The following is a 17,016-nucleotide window of genomic DNA, read 5'->3' on the forward strand; positions in this document are numbered from 1 at the left end:
TTAAGCATCGTTAGATATGGCTAGCAAATTTTTCAATATTTTTCATTGCAGATTCAAAACCCATCAGAATCCACCTCAACAAATAAAGAAATGCATAACAGAGGAAATAGTCAATATTAACATTAGACTGAAAGGGCTCGGGATCCGGAATCCCTTATTTGGGCCAAAAAAACGATATCCCTCTAAAATACATTTTACATTGTGTGCCACCAAATCGGATTTCACGGGAAATCTGCTGGATTGCTTTACAGCACAAGGGGATATTACTGTATGGCACAAAACAGGAAGAGGGCGCTGTTCTTCCAGTGCAAACAGAGCTAAAGCTTTCAGAGTTTCTCGCAATGGCAGACGGAGGAAGGAGTGAAAAGCAGACGGTAAAATCACTTCCAACCGTTTTATCCTCTTCAGTAAAGTAAATGAGAAAACCTATGACTGAGGAACCAAAGAGGGCAAGTTTAGGGAAGGAGAGGGTGGACAAGTAGAAACATCCTCTTTGCGACAGAATGAAAGAGAAATGTGGTCTTAATTTTAAGAAACACTAGCACCAACAAAACCACTGTTATCATCTTGAACATTGTCTCATTTGTTACAGGAATTACAAGTAATTTGACAGCGATATATTGATGATTAAAAATGCAACATGTAGCACCTATAACATCAAGCAGCGGTCTGAAACGCATACTGCTCAGTGTGCAGATTCCCATAATGTACATGAGGAGGCTCACACGGGGAGCAGAGGCACAGGTCAAGAGTACAGTGTCTGTTTCAGGTGAGCTGGTAGAAGAAAACACAGAGGAGGCCTGATAAGAGCTGCTGGCCTTGAGGCAGTAAAGGGGATTACCTGTGGCAGTGTGTTTATGAGACGGTGGGAACACACACACACACACACACACACACACACACACACACGCACTACATTGGATATCTGCATATCCTTGGGGCTGCGGACATATTCAAATAGGAATAACGAAATAGATTTTCATTGTGGTGGGGACAATATGACCATAAACACTTGACTGAAATTTCAAAAGAGATGGGAATTGCCCACCATTTCAGTCTGTTTCAATATTGCCCACTATTACTCTATTGTTACCATTTTATATCAGTGTGGAGCAATTTGTCCAGATGGAATTTTCTGCATACTTGAGAAAAGACAGCAGTAAACGACACTGTCCTGTTGTAGATGACTACCATGTGTGCAACAATAAATTACAGAGTTATTCTGTTCCTCCGCTTCATAAACATTCTCACACATACTGTACACACACATGCTTACTCTCACACACACGCGCGTGCACATGCAGCACGCACACACACACACACACACACACACACACACACACACGCACACACACACACCCACAGCCATGCACGTACGCATATTACAAAGGCACACACACTTGTGGGGGATAATACTGATACTCACACACCCACAGGCACACATAAAAAGACAGAGGCAGTCTCTCTCTCTCTCTCTCTCTCTCTCTCTCTCTATCGTTCTCTCTCTCTCTCCCACACACACACATTGTATTTTTGTCTTGCGGAGACATTCCTGTCCGGCTCTTTGTTGTGTCTTTAATGACTTTTACAGGCTTTGTCTGTGTCTTAGTTGTGTTTTTCTAACATTCTTGTGCTTATTGCCACTGTAACAGTATGTGCGCCGCACGGTGTCTGCTCTAAATAGATGACCTTGCATATAGTTTGTGCTTTCCTCTTGGGCCGTTGATTATAGGGAGAGGCATGTCTCTCCATTGAAAGATCACTCTCGTCTTGACCCGTAAGCTGTATGGTATTTAATTCTGAGTCAGAAGTTTACACAGTGAAAGACACTTGGTGGTTGGAAAAACATGGCTGTAAACGGCCTTGGATGAAACCCTTCACACACTATCATGGAGTAGAGAATAGAGGCAGCCTGCCCTCAGATGTATAGTTTAATAATAGGCTGGTATTTTAATAGTGTTTGAAGGATTTTATTCCAAAATGAAACATCCGCCATTTGAAAAAACTGAAACCTACTCCTACACCTACTTCTGCTGGCATGAAAGTTAAAGTGGTAGTCCGCAAGATCCATGTTATATTGATTTTGGCGACATCTTTGGTGCTAAGCGCTCACTGCTGTGGTGTTTCTGCACTGCACTTCCCTAAGATCACCTGTTAATCAAACAGTGAGTCCAGTACTGTGATGTCTTGAAGAAGTCTGAGTCTCTTTGACTGTGTGTGTAGGTTGTGTGTAAGTTTCTTTGTCTGTTCAGTGGCTATTGCTGCTCATACTAACTATCCAGTTCTTCTTCTATTTATTCCAAACAAACCACTGTTGCTGCTGCCAGGATTTTTCCTGGGAAAGACCTACCACATACTCAGTGTTTAGAACAGCAAATGTAAAAACGTTCATGAACTGGCTATAGGTTGAACCACTATTGTGTTATATCAATTGGTGATAGAGAGGGGTGAACAGATATTTATTTATATGGAAATATGGCAGATTATGAAGTGATTATGGAGTATTATTGAAGATATAGGCAACAAAAGGCCTTTGCTTACAAAATAGCAATATTTTTGAGGCTGCAATCTGCACCTGTCTTTCAATTTTCTTTTAAATGCATGTAGCCTATATGGGATGAATGAAACCCTGCAGTTTTAAAAGGGCAATTAGCAGGAAAGAGCAGAGATAGGGATGTGACAGTGTTAGCATAGGGAGGTGAAGGTGTAACGGCACTGGCAGTATCTCTCTGACTGACCGTGGGCCTGTGCGGCGGAGCTGTGGGAGTAGCCCAGGGCCAGCAGAGCCGTCTCCACCAGCTGAGAGAACAGGATATCCTTCCTGACCAGGACGAACTCCGCGTGCTCCTCTCTTCCCTCGTATCCCTCCGTCTGAATCCCTCCATCCGACTGCTCCACCACGCAGAAGACCGGGATCATCAGACCTGGTGAAGGAGAGAGCGGGATAAAGAGAGTGATGGAGGGAAAGAGAGAGAAAGGGTTGAGGAGAAAAGAACAAATAAATTCAGTTAGTGTTTGACTTTCATGATCTCTATTCACTTCATAGTTTATCCCTAACTGACACCATACACAGCAAACATGGATTGTGGGTCAAGCTTTTTATCTCTTTTATCTCTTTTCTTTCATAGTGTTGATTATTATAACCCTTACTGGCAAATTCTCAGCTTAATCTTGTAAAATAAATTATACATAATCACAAACTGTAAAACGGCTGTTCACTGTGTTTCCAGGCATTCTATCTAACGGCAGGTGAGATAGACAGTCACAGTAATGGCTATTCCAACAGATATGCAAAGACAATATACAAAAGACCTACAATGATAACAGCCACTACTCTCATTAGAGTCTTAATAACAGTGAGGAAAAACCTATTTTGCAATAAACATACTGTCTAGTAAGTCACAGGATATTAACAGCAAAAAGTGATGCTATACATTAGTTAATATCGAGGTTCATGGTGGAAAGGAAGGTTCTCGAAATCAAATGGAGCTATGGGTCTTCTTCAAATATATGCAAATCCAGGCCAGGTGAGCGCTGCAGCAGATTCCAGGAAGAGTTCAACAGTTAATACAGGGTGGAGCAAACTGGAGCGCTCCCACCACACACAGACTGGGGCGAAAACCGTGACATACTTTCAAAGGCTCCGAGCGTTTCTTTGAACCGCTTCACAGCAACACATGTGGAAGTTTGCGTTTTAGGACAATTATATTAATTATCATGTCAGAGAAATTTAAGCAATCACAGAGAAATGTTGAACTCGGTCTAGACATATGGCCCAGCGCTGTGCTTCAGCAGACCGGGACTTAGCATGGGAGCCATTCTGTTCTCTACTTTAGTCTTTATTCTTTAATAGAATTCCTATTGGCTGATGCTTCAGTTGCCACTAGTCTTCCTGGCGTCCACACTCACTTTCATACCTATGGGACATTTGGTGTCTCCAATCCACCTTCCCCGTCTTTGGAATGTGTGAGGAAATGGGAGCAGCTTCAGGAACTTCCATACTAACTAAATTAATAATAAACTAACTTATTATTAACTAACTGGCTCTAAAATCACCTGCAATCAAAATGAATTGTTTTCTATCTCAAGCAATTGAAAAAAGAAGCTTAACATCTCTTGAGGAAATCATGAAGGCTAACAAGATAGGGCTATTTCAAATTAACATGGTGACAAACACTTGTCCCTCCTCAGTATTTTCAGAGAATATCTATGTGTCCATGGCACTATTCTCACAATTCCCCTCCAGCATCCCTGTCCTTTTGGCTCCCTGCACCAATACCATTCCCTCCTCTCCAATATCAGCCTTTTTCCTAAAAGGCTTTTGGTTTTGGGCCACCTGTCGACTGGCAATTAATTAAAGCCCTCAAAAGAAATGATGGACTGAGAGCATTAGGCAGCGTCCCAGCACTAATAATACAGAGCACGGCAATGTGTGATACCACATGCATACCGCACAATACCAAACACACACACACACACGCACGCATGACTCTATGCACTGTATTACCTCACACACACACACGCCTCCTCATCCCAGCATGCACACACATGTCTCACTCCTCCATACATACACATGAGGTGCAGCAGCATTAGCCCCCACCCCTGCCCCCCCACCCCACCCCGCCGACCCATCCCTCCCCTTGTTTTAATCAGTCAATTCCTATATTTCTATTTCCTCCTCATTAATCACCCCGCTCCCAGTCCTCCAGGCTCTCATGGAGTGAATTACACACTGGAGCGCTGTGCCAATTCAAGTAAGTGAATTTCCCCCAACAGGGAAATATAACTGTCAACACAGAGCAGCTCCATCCGACCAGCACTCCTCTCTCTTTCTCTCTCTCTCTCTCTCTCTCTCCCTCTCTCTCTCTCTCTCTCTCTCTCCGCAGCTCTATCTCACACTCTTTCCACTCTCACCTCTGTCTTTCTTCTCTTATATCCAGTGTCCTCTGATTTGCCTGCTGACTCTGGTTGATCTGGTTTGGATGCTGTGATGTTGCCTCAAACCTCTAATCCCTCTAATATGTATGGGGATGAGTGAACGAGGATATTAGAATGAGATATGTATGTTGTGTGTGTGTTTTGGAGCGTATGTTGGTGAGTGTGTTGGCAGTCATCGTATGTGTGTGAGTGTGTGTGCATATGAGCTTGTGAATGTATATTTGCGGCGTGCGCGAGCATGTGAATCTGTGTGTTTGCGTTCAGTCCTAGTGTATATATATATGTGTGTGTGTGTGTGTGTGTGTGTGTGTGTGTGTGTGTTCCCCTCCTCATGGCAGCAGTGTGGTTTGGAGGAGACACGTTGAGTTTCCTGTCTTCAAAGACAACCCGTCATTATTACAGGCCAACCATCCACACCATCCGCTCAGCACAGGAAAACCCGTCCTCCCTCCTCCCTCCTCCCTCCTCTCTCTCTCTCTCTCTCTCTCTCTCTCTCTCTCTCTCTCTCTCTCTCTCTCCCTCAATCCCCCCATCACTGACACTCTCACAACTTTATTCACACAGAAATGTGTTTCTCTCTTCTGTTTTCTATTTTGACACTCACTCATTCTCTTTCTTTAACTCATTCATCCTCTGTTTCTCTCCCTTCTATCTGCTGTAGCATCTGAGTTCCCTGTTGCTCTGTGAAACCGAGAAACTTCTGCAACCATATGGCAACACAAACAGACCCAGACACAGGCATAAATGCACACACACACACACACACAAGCACACACACACACACACACAAGAAACACACTCCCACAATGAATGCAGGGATCGATAACCCAGAGTGAGCTGTATAAATCATGTTTATATGGCGCGAGCTCCTTTATTTGGTAAGCCCAGTGTTATACAGTTCCCACCAGACTTATAGATTAAGCCAATACAGTATACAGTGTATAAACACAGCAATGCTCTGAGCTCCACTAGTCTGCCATACTACAACACAGTGGATTCAGCCCAACTCAACTCATGGCAAGTATGCGGCTTATTATGGTGTCAAATGCTGTCTGTGGGTATGGCGCATGTGATGGGGAACAAAATGAGCTCATGAGCCTCTTACACCCGGCTGAAATGACCATAGCTGTTTTGACAGGCCGTAATCGAACAAGCCCAGTTGCTTTCTCTGTTTCAACACATGCAACAATCCAAGAATATGAAGGCTTTCATTCCAAAATATGATCTATCCCATTTGGAAAATAATTATTACCTCAGGTTCATCGCTTGATATTTCAAAAATGTAGATGTTGACGTTTTCTTAAATGCCACTATTTTGTAATGTTATTATTATTGCTGATAACTCAAGTGATATTGTCTGGTGTATTTTACTTTTTAGTCAACAATCACTTTTTAAGTGTGGGTGTCTTCATAGTGAATATGTCACTTTGAGATTAAACAGATTTCAGGATTCATATTGTCATCTCTTGAGCAACATGGAGCTGTCTTTTTGTTTTTCTTGATAGCATCCAGATCATATGTAAATGCAGAGTGTTGCTTACCTCCCAGGGGTCTCGGGGCTCCGTTGTGGCGTATACGCGGCCCCGTGGGGCTCCCGTTGAGCTCCAAGCGGCCCTTCTTCCCCGGCGGCGGGAGGCCGCTGAGGTCCGGACTGCCTCCCCTCCGCTCAGGACTGTCCTGCATGATGGGACTCTCCCCTCCTCGCTCCATCCCCCTCCAAACACCCGGAGGAGCTCCAGCCAGAGAGAAGGAGTCTGGAGAGATTGAGGGGGGAAAAAGAGACAGGGGGGATACAGGTTGTCAGTCTCTCATTGGACTTGTAGAAACACCCACTTATAGGGGGAAAAATAGGTAATTTACTTTTCAGGGGGCAGAAAAAGTTGGAAGTATATGGCATTACAGGAGGATAGATTGATATCATAGCCAGACAGTGAATAGGCCGCAAACAATCAGAGATAATAGACTGACAAACACAACAGCAATGTATTGGTTTCAACTATCTAAAACTCAAGTGTGTTAGAAAGAAAGGTCAGGGTTATCAACAAACTGTGGGGTCGAACCAGAGAGAGAGAGAGGGAGAGAGAGAGAGAGGGAGAGAGTTGTTCTGCATCAGTGTTTGTGGAGAATGTAAACTGGGCAAGTCAGCAGGGAGGGATGGTGTGGCCTCGCTTGTGTAGCATATGTAGTATGAGTATGTGTACATCATTATATGTGAGTACTACTGTATATGTGTGTTACCTTACACACACACACACACACACACACACACACACACATATGAGAGTGTGTGCCTCATGGGTTAGTGTCCCCTGATAAGAGTGTCAGCCAAACATCTAATATAGGGTAATGCCATTAGAAACTCTGCCAGGCCAGACTGAGGACACACGCCAAGTATCAAAGAGCAGCCAGCTCAGCCAGGCCAAATGGACTGCTCTTATTTACATACTAGTCCCTGGACAACGTCTGCCAGCATGTGTGACCCTCAGAGAGAAAGAGAGAAACTGAGGGAGAGAGAGAGAGAGAGAGAGAGAGAGGGAGAAGGACAAGGGATTGTTTGTGGAAAATGGTGAAGAGGGAGAGGAGAGCGAGCGAGGAAGGTTTTCATATTGGAGTATGGAAATCAAGTTAGTGACCAGATTTGGGAGTGGAAAAACACAGAGGGTCAAAGTACTGACTGACATTGGCCGGCGATTCACCAGAACAAACGAGGGAGAATCCATGGTTATTGTTTGAGTGTGGCATATTCCACAGCGCCTGATTAGAATCGGCCCCCCTCTCTTAATAGTTTTTACAGCTTTTACTGCTCCGGCTGTCATGAGTCTCCACAAAAGACAATGTTTTCACACTGCGGTCTCTCTCTCTCTCTTTGTCTTTCTCTCCCCCCCCCCCCCCCCCCCCCCTCTCTCCCTGTGTCTCACCCTCCCTTTCTCTCTCTCTCTCTCTCTCTCTCTCTCTCTCCTTTTCCCTCTTCTTCTCTCTCCACCTCACCGACGTCTCGCTTCTCCAGTACTGCGCAGCTGGAAAACACCATCCACCACAAAAACGAAAAAACAAAAAAAAAAAAATATCTTCCCCAATCTGCGAAGAATTAAGAGCTCGGGCAAAATTTCAAAACGAATAATAAATTAAAAACATTAGCCTTGGCGTGATTAAAAAGTGTGGGTGGTAGAGGCCAAAAATGCAAGTGGCAGAGTTTAATAAGAGCGGCAAAAAAAAAAAAAAAAACCTAGTTCAAAGAGCTACGCTGAGTGGAAAGCAATGTGTTCGAGTGCGAGTACAGTGGTAGCTATAATTCACATGGTGGGGCTTGCTAAGGAAAAGGGAGCCTTTGCATATAAATCTAACCACTAACAATGCTGTAGCTACAGTAAAGAACAACAGAATACAATATAACATTGAATGAAATGCACTGGCTTCTTGCGACATAAATTTTCAATAAACACTTCTTAAAAACTCCTCCAGTATCATGTGAAGTGTAACTCTACCTGCAATCATCACATTCACACACACTTTCACCTCTTCCCTTAAACAGACGCCCTTTAATCTGAGTGAATGGGTTAAATTAGGAGAATCTATCTTAACAGGTCCTAACCTGAGCGACTGCAGCGCTCCGCTACTGACGATCCCTATCAAGACCTGGCCTTGCCGACATCTCACCATCTCAACAAGCGTGCGCACACATATACACACATACACACACACACACACACACACACACACTAACAGATACACACAATTTCCCAGCATCTTATAATCTTGCAACACATCCTGCTTTACTTACATTTGGTATTGACCCAAGAGATAAGTCATGTTATCATGTTATGCATATTTGTGCCCCCTATACTGGGTGACTGGAAGATTAGATGCACCTCATAGCCCATATAGTTTGCTAGGTATTAATGAAGCAGAAATTTAAAAATGATCATACCTGATGCTTCCTATTTATGAATCATTTCCAGTTCGTCTTGAATTTGGCATTTATTGTGGCATTTATTGTGGCATTTATTGTGGCATTTACTGTGGCATTTATTGTTTAAGGATAAAATAAATCACATCCATCAAACTGCAACTGATATGAAGGATTTCAACATTTAAATTCTCCCAACAAAAGTCTCTTTTCAGCAGTGAGGCATTGTGCTGTGGAGTGGTGCATAATATATCGAGTGTAAGGATGCAGTAGTTTATTAAATATTAAGGTGTGATCCAGACAATGCGAGGAAGCAGCCTGTGGATCAGGGAGCCAAGCGGAGTCTCATCGTCTCAGTGTTGTTTCAGAGGCAGGACGTCCCAGCCGCTCGCTGTCACCACTCTAACTGTCCTGTCTGGTTGACTGGCTGGGTCAGCACACCAGTTTATCTACCAGTCTTCTACAGCACATGCAGATAGGTGAGACTGGTTGAGTGATTCATTCATTCATTCATTCATTGTCTGTAACTGTCTTACTTTCCTACATTTTCTTTCTTTCTTTCTTTCTTTCTTTCTTTCTCTATGTACAGCATTTACATGTTAACCACATCAAAACGGTGCCGAATGTACTGTAAATAATAGATAGGGTGTGGACCTCCCCGTCTGGATATCACACTTCTATTATGCAGAAACAAGACTGATAAATGCTAATCTATTTTTATACAATTATTATGGGCATGTTGAGCAATAACCTTTTGCTGTAAAGACATACTGTCGACAAGTGTGGGCAAGACTTGATAACTGTCCTTATGACGGTATACTGTATCAGTGGCTCTGATGGCCATAGATTTAGCAACACAGGTATTGATATAGGATTGTTATAAACACAAGCCACCATCTATATCCTACATCCATCTGCCATGCTGGTTGATAAGGCTTGTGATAGTCAAAGCAGTTAATAGACAGGCGATAAGAGGAGCAGTTATATTTGTGCTTTGGAGACAGGTACAAATTTAATGCCTTTTTGATAAGGAAAGGGTCATGAAACATTTCCCGACATAATGCCTCTCTGGGCAACTGTCATACTTATCAAAGAAACACTAAAATTCATTCTCCAGATCGTTTTTTATCCTACTATATCTCTCATACAAAGATATCATCAACCAGATTTAAAGATAAGCTACTATCATATTCTGCATTATTACATGCTCATTGTCCTTTTGATAATAAAAGGGTAATAACCTCACCTCTAAATATTTATGCTCTGAGAGAGTGTTATATTTAACAGAAAAACACTAAAATACACTCTCTGCTTTTTGTCTCCTGCATTATTTTTGATTCTAAGCCATGATCACGTTTTGACGATAAGCCACTATCAAATTCCACATTATTACATGTTCTAGACATAACAAATACATACTGAGGGCCAAAGACAAGATTGCAGAGGAAAAATGCAGACACACCCTAAGAAATAGAAGAGTACGACACAACAACAAACACACCTATAAACAATATGTCGAGCTCAAAGACGTAAACACACACAAACAGAGGCTAACATGTAATTCAAAGCCAGTCTAAACTCTACAAATCAGACGGCTGACAAACACTGATTGGTAGTCCCATCCATTTGAAAGACATACGGTATAATGACTGTTGTAAAGAAGTGTAAAGTAGGGGCTGCAGCAGAGGAACTTGGAACCGTCCGTGAAAACTGTTTTCCAATTTCCAGTTTTTCATTCCTCCTGTCACTGTTGCATTTTATTTTCTCTTTTTATCTCTGCCATCTTCTCTTGTGCCCCCTTTTCTCTTTCTGGCTCTTTGTGTTTTCTCTGAGCCTGGATTTGAAAAATACTTAATATAGCCTACTGCGGTCGTATCTGACTGTTTTAGTGTTATGCCTTTGATGAGGCAACATGTGCAGATAGTATACCGATTTAGGTGTGAATATAAATTAACTAGCAATAAAAAATGTTCTCCAGTCGCTGCAATACAATCAGTTCTTAAGACAAAATGAAGAAGAAGCCTGTGTTCCTTTGTGTTGGCTCTTACCCCCCCGACACACACACACACACACACACACACACACACACACACACACACAGACACACGCATACACACACCACACACACACACACACACACACACTCCTTCAGAGCAGCCATTGTAATAAGTTGTAGGTCTAGAGGAAACAAAGCAAACAATGTACTGCAGCTCTAAAACTAACCAACACTAACGCTTAGATATTTGAAACAGGGCAGAGAGAAGGATAACAAGGGTAGGGATGAGTGGAAAGTCAATAAAGTTAGCTGGACAGCAAAAGATGTCCAACCTGTGCATCACAAAATAACACAACACTTGGTTATATGAAACAAGCGAATGAATCTCAATGAAAGGCATCAGGAGGAAACACCAACTTCACACACTTTCAAGAAAACTGCAATAAAATGAAAGGGAGGAAACTTACATAGCCTCGCTGCTGTGTCTCCTGCTCTAACTGCCTCTGGACCGGCTAGCTCAGTATCTCTCTAACCGTTGTGATATGACTCTACTAATAAAGGGTTGTGCCTTAAACATGCAAACCAGACACAGAGAGAATGACCTATGAGGACATTATTAGCACTGATAGCAGGGGAGAATGGGAGAGGCGTCACCTATAGGAAAATGTCAGCAGATAGGCCACTCTTCCCACTGAAGATGCACTTTTATAGCAGGGCTATCAAGCTATTGGCTAATGCCTGGCTCTGCAGCACAGATAAAAGATTGGGGGGGGGGGCATATTAAAAGCCCTGCTGTCAAATGCAGGCACACACACACGTACTGTATACACACACATATGCTCATACAGAGACACACACACACACACACACAACTGCCTATCAGCAAGCTTTACATAATGCCTCATCCCCGTTCAATACTTTCAATACTGTACATTCACCTCATGCATGGTAGGCTAACACACACACACACACACACCTACACACACACTCTCATCACAACTAATGCACACCAAGTCGTACATTTGCAGCCTACGTCTTGCACCTCCACTCCTAGCTGCAGAAACACATTCAAAAGAGTCATTTCCATAATTTATGATTCACAGAATTAAAAAAAAAAAGTCTGAAAACAAAATGGAGAACAAAATTAAACTTTTTATGTGACTGTTTATGAGGAATGATTGCTGTTAGGGAAGGTTACATTATTGTGGAATTTGTTGTTTATGGCCATCAGATGTGTTACTGAGAGAGTGTTGTGATGTGGTGAAATGGGTAAGAGTTGGAGTGAGGGGGCGAGAGACCTTTATGGCACACACACACGCACATTAATATGATTGCGCAAATTTTGTGCTATTGTATTTGTCACACACACACACACACACACATACAAACACAGAGGAAAATAAGCGGGGAGAGGGGGCGAGACAAAGGCCTTCTGGCAAACATGTTTAGCTCTCTCGTAAACATCTCATTTGATAATACAGGATAAAGAGTTAACAGTGAGGCTTTATAGCCTCGCCCCTCCAGCTAGAGGATGCACACGCATGCTTAAACACACTCACACACACTCACACACACACACACACACACACACACACACAGTCACACACAGACAGACACTCAGCCACACAAACCACAGCCAGCACGCTACACAGACTCTCTGCTTTAACACTTCCAGGGACCACACACTGACTCACAACACAGTCACACACATAAGAGACAAATAAGACCCTGAGAAACAAACACACATGCACGGACGGACACATGCACAAGACACACACATGCGCAGACACACACAAACACACACACACACACGCTTCCCTTAAACAGTGCGGGAGGAGCAGCCTGTCGGAGCTTTAGACATGATGCACTGCCGTTTTGTCTTGTGCTCCCATGAAAACGGCAACAAGGTGAAACTTTACTTTAACATCCCAGCGAAATTACACATTTACTACACCCAGACGCACACACACACATTTACATACTCACCCATACACATACATACACACACACACACACACACACACACACCGATGCCAAACCCATCCACCGCAACGTACACCAGCCTCACCAGAATGGGAATAACTGTGGGGGAAGAGGAAGAGGACGAACTGACCCCAAAGAACAAGCTGCAAAAACAGAGGCAGGTCTTCTGTCCACTGTATTCTTCTATTCTACTGGGCTTTAAAGACCATGGATTCATCATCAGGGCGCACTGCAAGCCGCAGGGCGTCAGATGAAATATGCACGAGGCTGAATAAGAGACATTAGATTATAGTTATCTGTGAGGGAGAGTATACAGAGCGGCGAGAGGTGGAGTGGGACGGGTCCCGTAGCCAGATAGAGGAGTATCATTAGTGAGCCTCCTCTCTCCCCACAGACCTTCCCCACTATCTAATCTGCAGTTTAATAGCGCAGACACACCCTTGATACGTGTGAACAGATAACTGGGTTCACACAGGAAAGCAATGGGTGAGAGCAGGGAGGAAGGAGGGAGATATCCCTAACCCTATTTTATTGGAAGTGAAAAGGAGAGACAAGTGGGAGAGATTTCTGATGGACTAAGAGTGTGTTTAATTTGTTCCTATGCACCAATGAGGTAATTAATCTCTGGGTCTAAATTAATAGTATTGTTTTAGCTGGAAAAACAGTGTGTTAGACTCACATTAGTCATGAGAATCAGCCTACAAAATGACATCGCCCCACAGAAAGTTACAATAACTCCTCACTAAATGAGGAAAAAACAAATAATTAATGGCAATCATCTTCTACCTAAATGTTCTAGCTACTGAAAAGGGCATAGCCTATAGAAAGTCAAGCTAAAAGGCCAACAGGGTCTTCATAAAGTGCATGAAATTTCCAACCATAGATAATGTGCACATCAAGATGAGTGTCTTAAAAAATCCTCTCCTCACCAGACTTGGAAATCGCCTCTAGCAATCACACTCACATTAAGCCTGTACAGCTCAGTGAAAGCTGAATAAAAATGTGGCTTTTCCCCTATTTTGATCCGCGCTAACAAAGCGTTACAGATCAAGCCCTTCACGACCCGAGAAAGTGCGCGCGCCCTGCCAACTTTCAACATCTAAGCAAACTTTAAACAGACAGGCAGAAATCTGGTGTGGGTGCAGAAAGTCTCCCATCACACGGACTGAAACGAATTCATTTTTCATCGCGGTTGCCTCCGAGAGTTTCGTGGAAACCGTGTATTTTTTTTTTTTTTTTTTTTTTTTTTTTTAGGGTCACGGGTTATTCAAACACATTGACGTATGGAGATGAGAAAATGGTCGACGGTGACAAGGAGCGTTGGCTTGTAAAGCGTCACACTGATATTATTAGGCTACTTTTTGCAGGAATTAATTATTATTAGGCTAATATTATTATTTATTCTAATAATACTGTTACAGTGTTACAGCTACCCCATAGTCGTTACTTTTGTGATTACAAGAACATTGGACATGAACGCTGTTCGGTTTGTTGATAATTTAGAGGAGAGAAAGCTGTTTTTTAAAGGTAAGGGAGGATGCAATCGCCGGTTTTGCGGCTGTAACGGAAAAGTAACGTAACGAGTATAGTAACGAATTACTGCTCCCATTGAGTATAATTAAAGTAGTAAGATACATTTTGAAATGAGTAAGGAGTGATGAGTAGTTGTGTTACTTCTTTGGTGCAGAGCATTATTCTCTGGTGGGCCTACAGGCTCCATGTGTGACCTGATGTGATGTTACCACGCTGTTTGTGTTAAAGCCTCTGACCCATATGTTTCCATAGGAGACCTTAACAAAACTGCGCATCTCTTTAATTCACCATTGACTTGAGAATTCAGGCCTAATCTCTGGCAAGAGCTTTTAGCATTTTTAGCGGAGCACAAACTATTGCTCTTGACATGATGGTCTGGGGAACGACTGTTTCTCATTTAGCCAAACGCATTTGGCTTCGGTTTCTATTGATTACAGAGTATAGGCCTTTTTTGTCCAAAACTTCTTCAAAGTCCCTCTTCAGACCTGTGCTTTGGCATTTAGACAGTCATGTCTAACTCTTTGCTTAAGAATTTGCTATGCCTCTTTATATTACTGTGCCTCTGTATTAAATGATCATATTTTATTCATTTTGAACTGACCATAAAGTAGCTATAAGGCAAGAGGGCTATTGGTAATTTGAAAGTTTTCATATAGGTGTTGCCTATAGGTTAAAGGCCTCAGAGCGGCCGGAAAATATAATTAAACATTTAAATCATGCACTAAACCTCTCTGTTCTGTAAATAGCTATGTTTCTAGTTTAATGATGAATATGTTCTGCAGAATAAAATGAAGCGATGCTTTTATTTAAACCCACAATGTGTTAATCAATAACTCCCTTAACACCTCTCAGAGTAATGGTTCAGTAATTATTTAAAAAGTTAAACAGTGGACAGAATTGTTGTAATTTGGTGACGCATTTTCCGACCGTGTTGTGTTGTTTTCTTTAAAAGACTGAAACCTGTCCGTATTCAAAAACAACACACACACACACACACACACACACACACACACACACACACACACACACACACACACACACACACACAAACATAAATAACTCCCAGACATTTAGTTTTGGTGAAAATTATTCTGAATATGTGCGGTTAATTCTTCGTCTATAAAACACTGGCTATAATAACATCTGAGGCTACTAACAGTTTGTGCTCAAATGCAAAAAATGACCAGAAAAACACTATAAACCTCATTGTTTTACTGACAATATTCAAAGACCATGGGTCTACCTTTTATTGCTGTATGTATATTTTTTTGGTGTATTTTTTAATATTTGAAATGCAAGTAAGCTTTAGTAAAAAAATATGAAGATAAACAATATTATTAGAAACACAGCAAGGCAGACCACGATGCCAAGATACCTTCATAACTGAACTTTATCATGTACGGGTCAAGTAGCCAGGTAAATAGGCCATGCTTTAGTATAAATAGTACAAAATTAATTATTATAGGCTATTAATTATTAGCTAATCATAACAGTAATCATAATTATAATAATATTGATATAGCCGTTAATTGTTAGACTGATAGTATTGTTAGGCTAAAAGGCTGTAATAATAATAATAATAATAATAATAATACTACTACTACTAATAATAATAATAATAGGCCTAATAATTTCATCCCACTACTGACGATCTATAGTCAATTTAATCTAATGGATAGACTAATGGGAAGCGTATTCTTTACGTTGGTATCAAAGTTTTTGTCATATCGCTATTAGGCCAATATCACAAATATTATTGAATGAATCTATTTTTTATTTCATTCAATATGATTTAAATAGTTAATTCGGTTCGGGGTCTGTGACCCTGCAGAGGAGCATGCATGAACATAAGCGACCTGCTGTGTGGGGTCTCGGTGCAGCTACTCACTGTTTACGGCGTGTCTGTAGCGCTGATGGCCGCTGAGGAGGCTCTGTCCATTGATCAGGAGTATTGAATCCAGGGCTGGGCTTGGTTCGGCTCCCGGATACCGATCACGCAGGACTGAGCTGGAGTCGGACCGGAGATCCACAAAGAAGGAAAAACTTGCTGGTGGCGACGCCGAGCGCAGCAGAGCAGCGGACTCAGTGGAGAGATGGTCGGAGACAGGAGATGGACGGAGGATGCGTGTGCTTATCGTCTGTGGAGAAGTAGTGGCGAGAGAGAAAGTGTGTGTGTGTGTGTGTGTGTGTGTGTGTGTGTGTGTGTGTGTGTGTGTGTGTGTGTGTGTGTGAGAGAGAGAGAGAGAGAGAGAGAGAGAGAGAGAGAGTCTTTCTCAGGAGCAGCAGTGGTTTGGAGACGGGGAACCTTCGCCGGACTGGAGCACGCAGACCCAAAGTTGATATTTTAGGTGCAATCTGGACTTTTTTGTCTGTCCTTCGCGTTTTTTTTGTTCCTTCTTTTAGCTCAAACACGTCTCTATGGCGCAAATCTGTCCTCCTCTGAACTCATGGCTTCATCCACGGGAGAAAGAAAAGCGCATAACGCAACACAATCGGGGAAAACGCTCGTATGGAAACAAAACCAAGTTGGTAGAAGAAAAACAAAAACCTGGCCGGGAAAAAAACACACATGAATATCTGAGTTAATCGCGGGATTTATCGGTGTAAAGGTACCGGTTTCCAATCAGAGTGTGTCACTTTCAATCTTTCCTGTGCCAAC

At 42.4% G+C, this 17,016-nt stretch overlaps 1 protein-coding gene across 3 annotated transcripts in view; it reads right to left on the bottom strand.

Annotated features, from left to right (window-relative positions):
* satb2 (SATB homeobox 2) overlaps window positions 1-16,373 on the bottom strand; it is a 41,572-nt gene extending 25,199 nt beyond the window's left edge. For all 3 annotated transcript variants that reach the window (XM_071522546.1, XM_071522545.1, XM_071522544.1), the window contains exons 1-3: window positions 16,246-16,373; window positions 6,480-6,692; window positions 2,739-2,924 (exon numbers count right to left, since the gene is read on the bottom strand). In XM_071522546.1, the coding sequence (XP_071378647.1) occupies window positions 2,739-2,924; window positions 6,480-6,648 (355 nt within the window). In that variant the 5' untranslated portion in view covers window positions 6,649-6,692; window positions 16,246-16,373. The remainder of the gene's footprint in view (window positions 1-2,738; window positions 2,925-6,479; window positions 6,693-16,245) is intronic.
* Between the last annotated feature and the right edge of the window lie 643 nt (window positions 16,374-17,016).

This window comes from Centroberyx affinis, unplaced genomic scaffold (genome assembly GCF_046629955.1).
Source record: "Centroberyx affinis isolate AG114_WGS23_722 - 3 ecotype Tasmania unplaced genomic scaffold, CSIRO-AGI_Caff_v1 ptg001001l_1, whole genome shotgun sequence".
NCBI lineage: Eukaryota > Metazoa > Chordata > Actinopteri > Beryciformes > Berycidae > Centroberyx > Centroberyx affinis.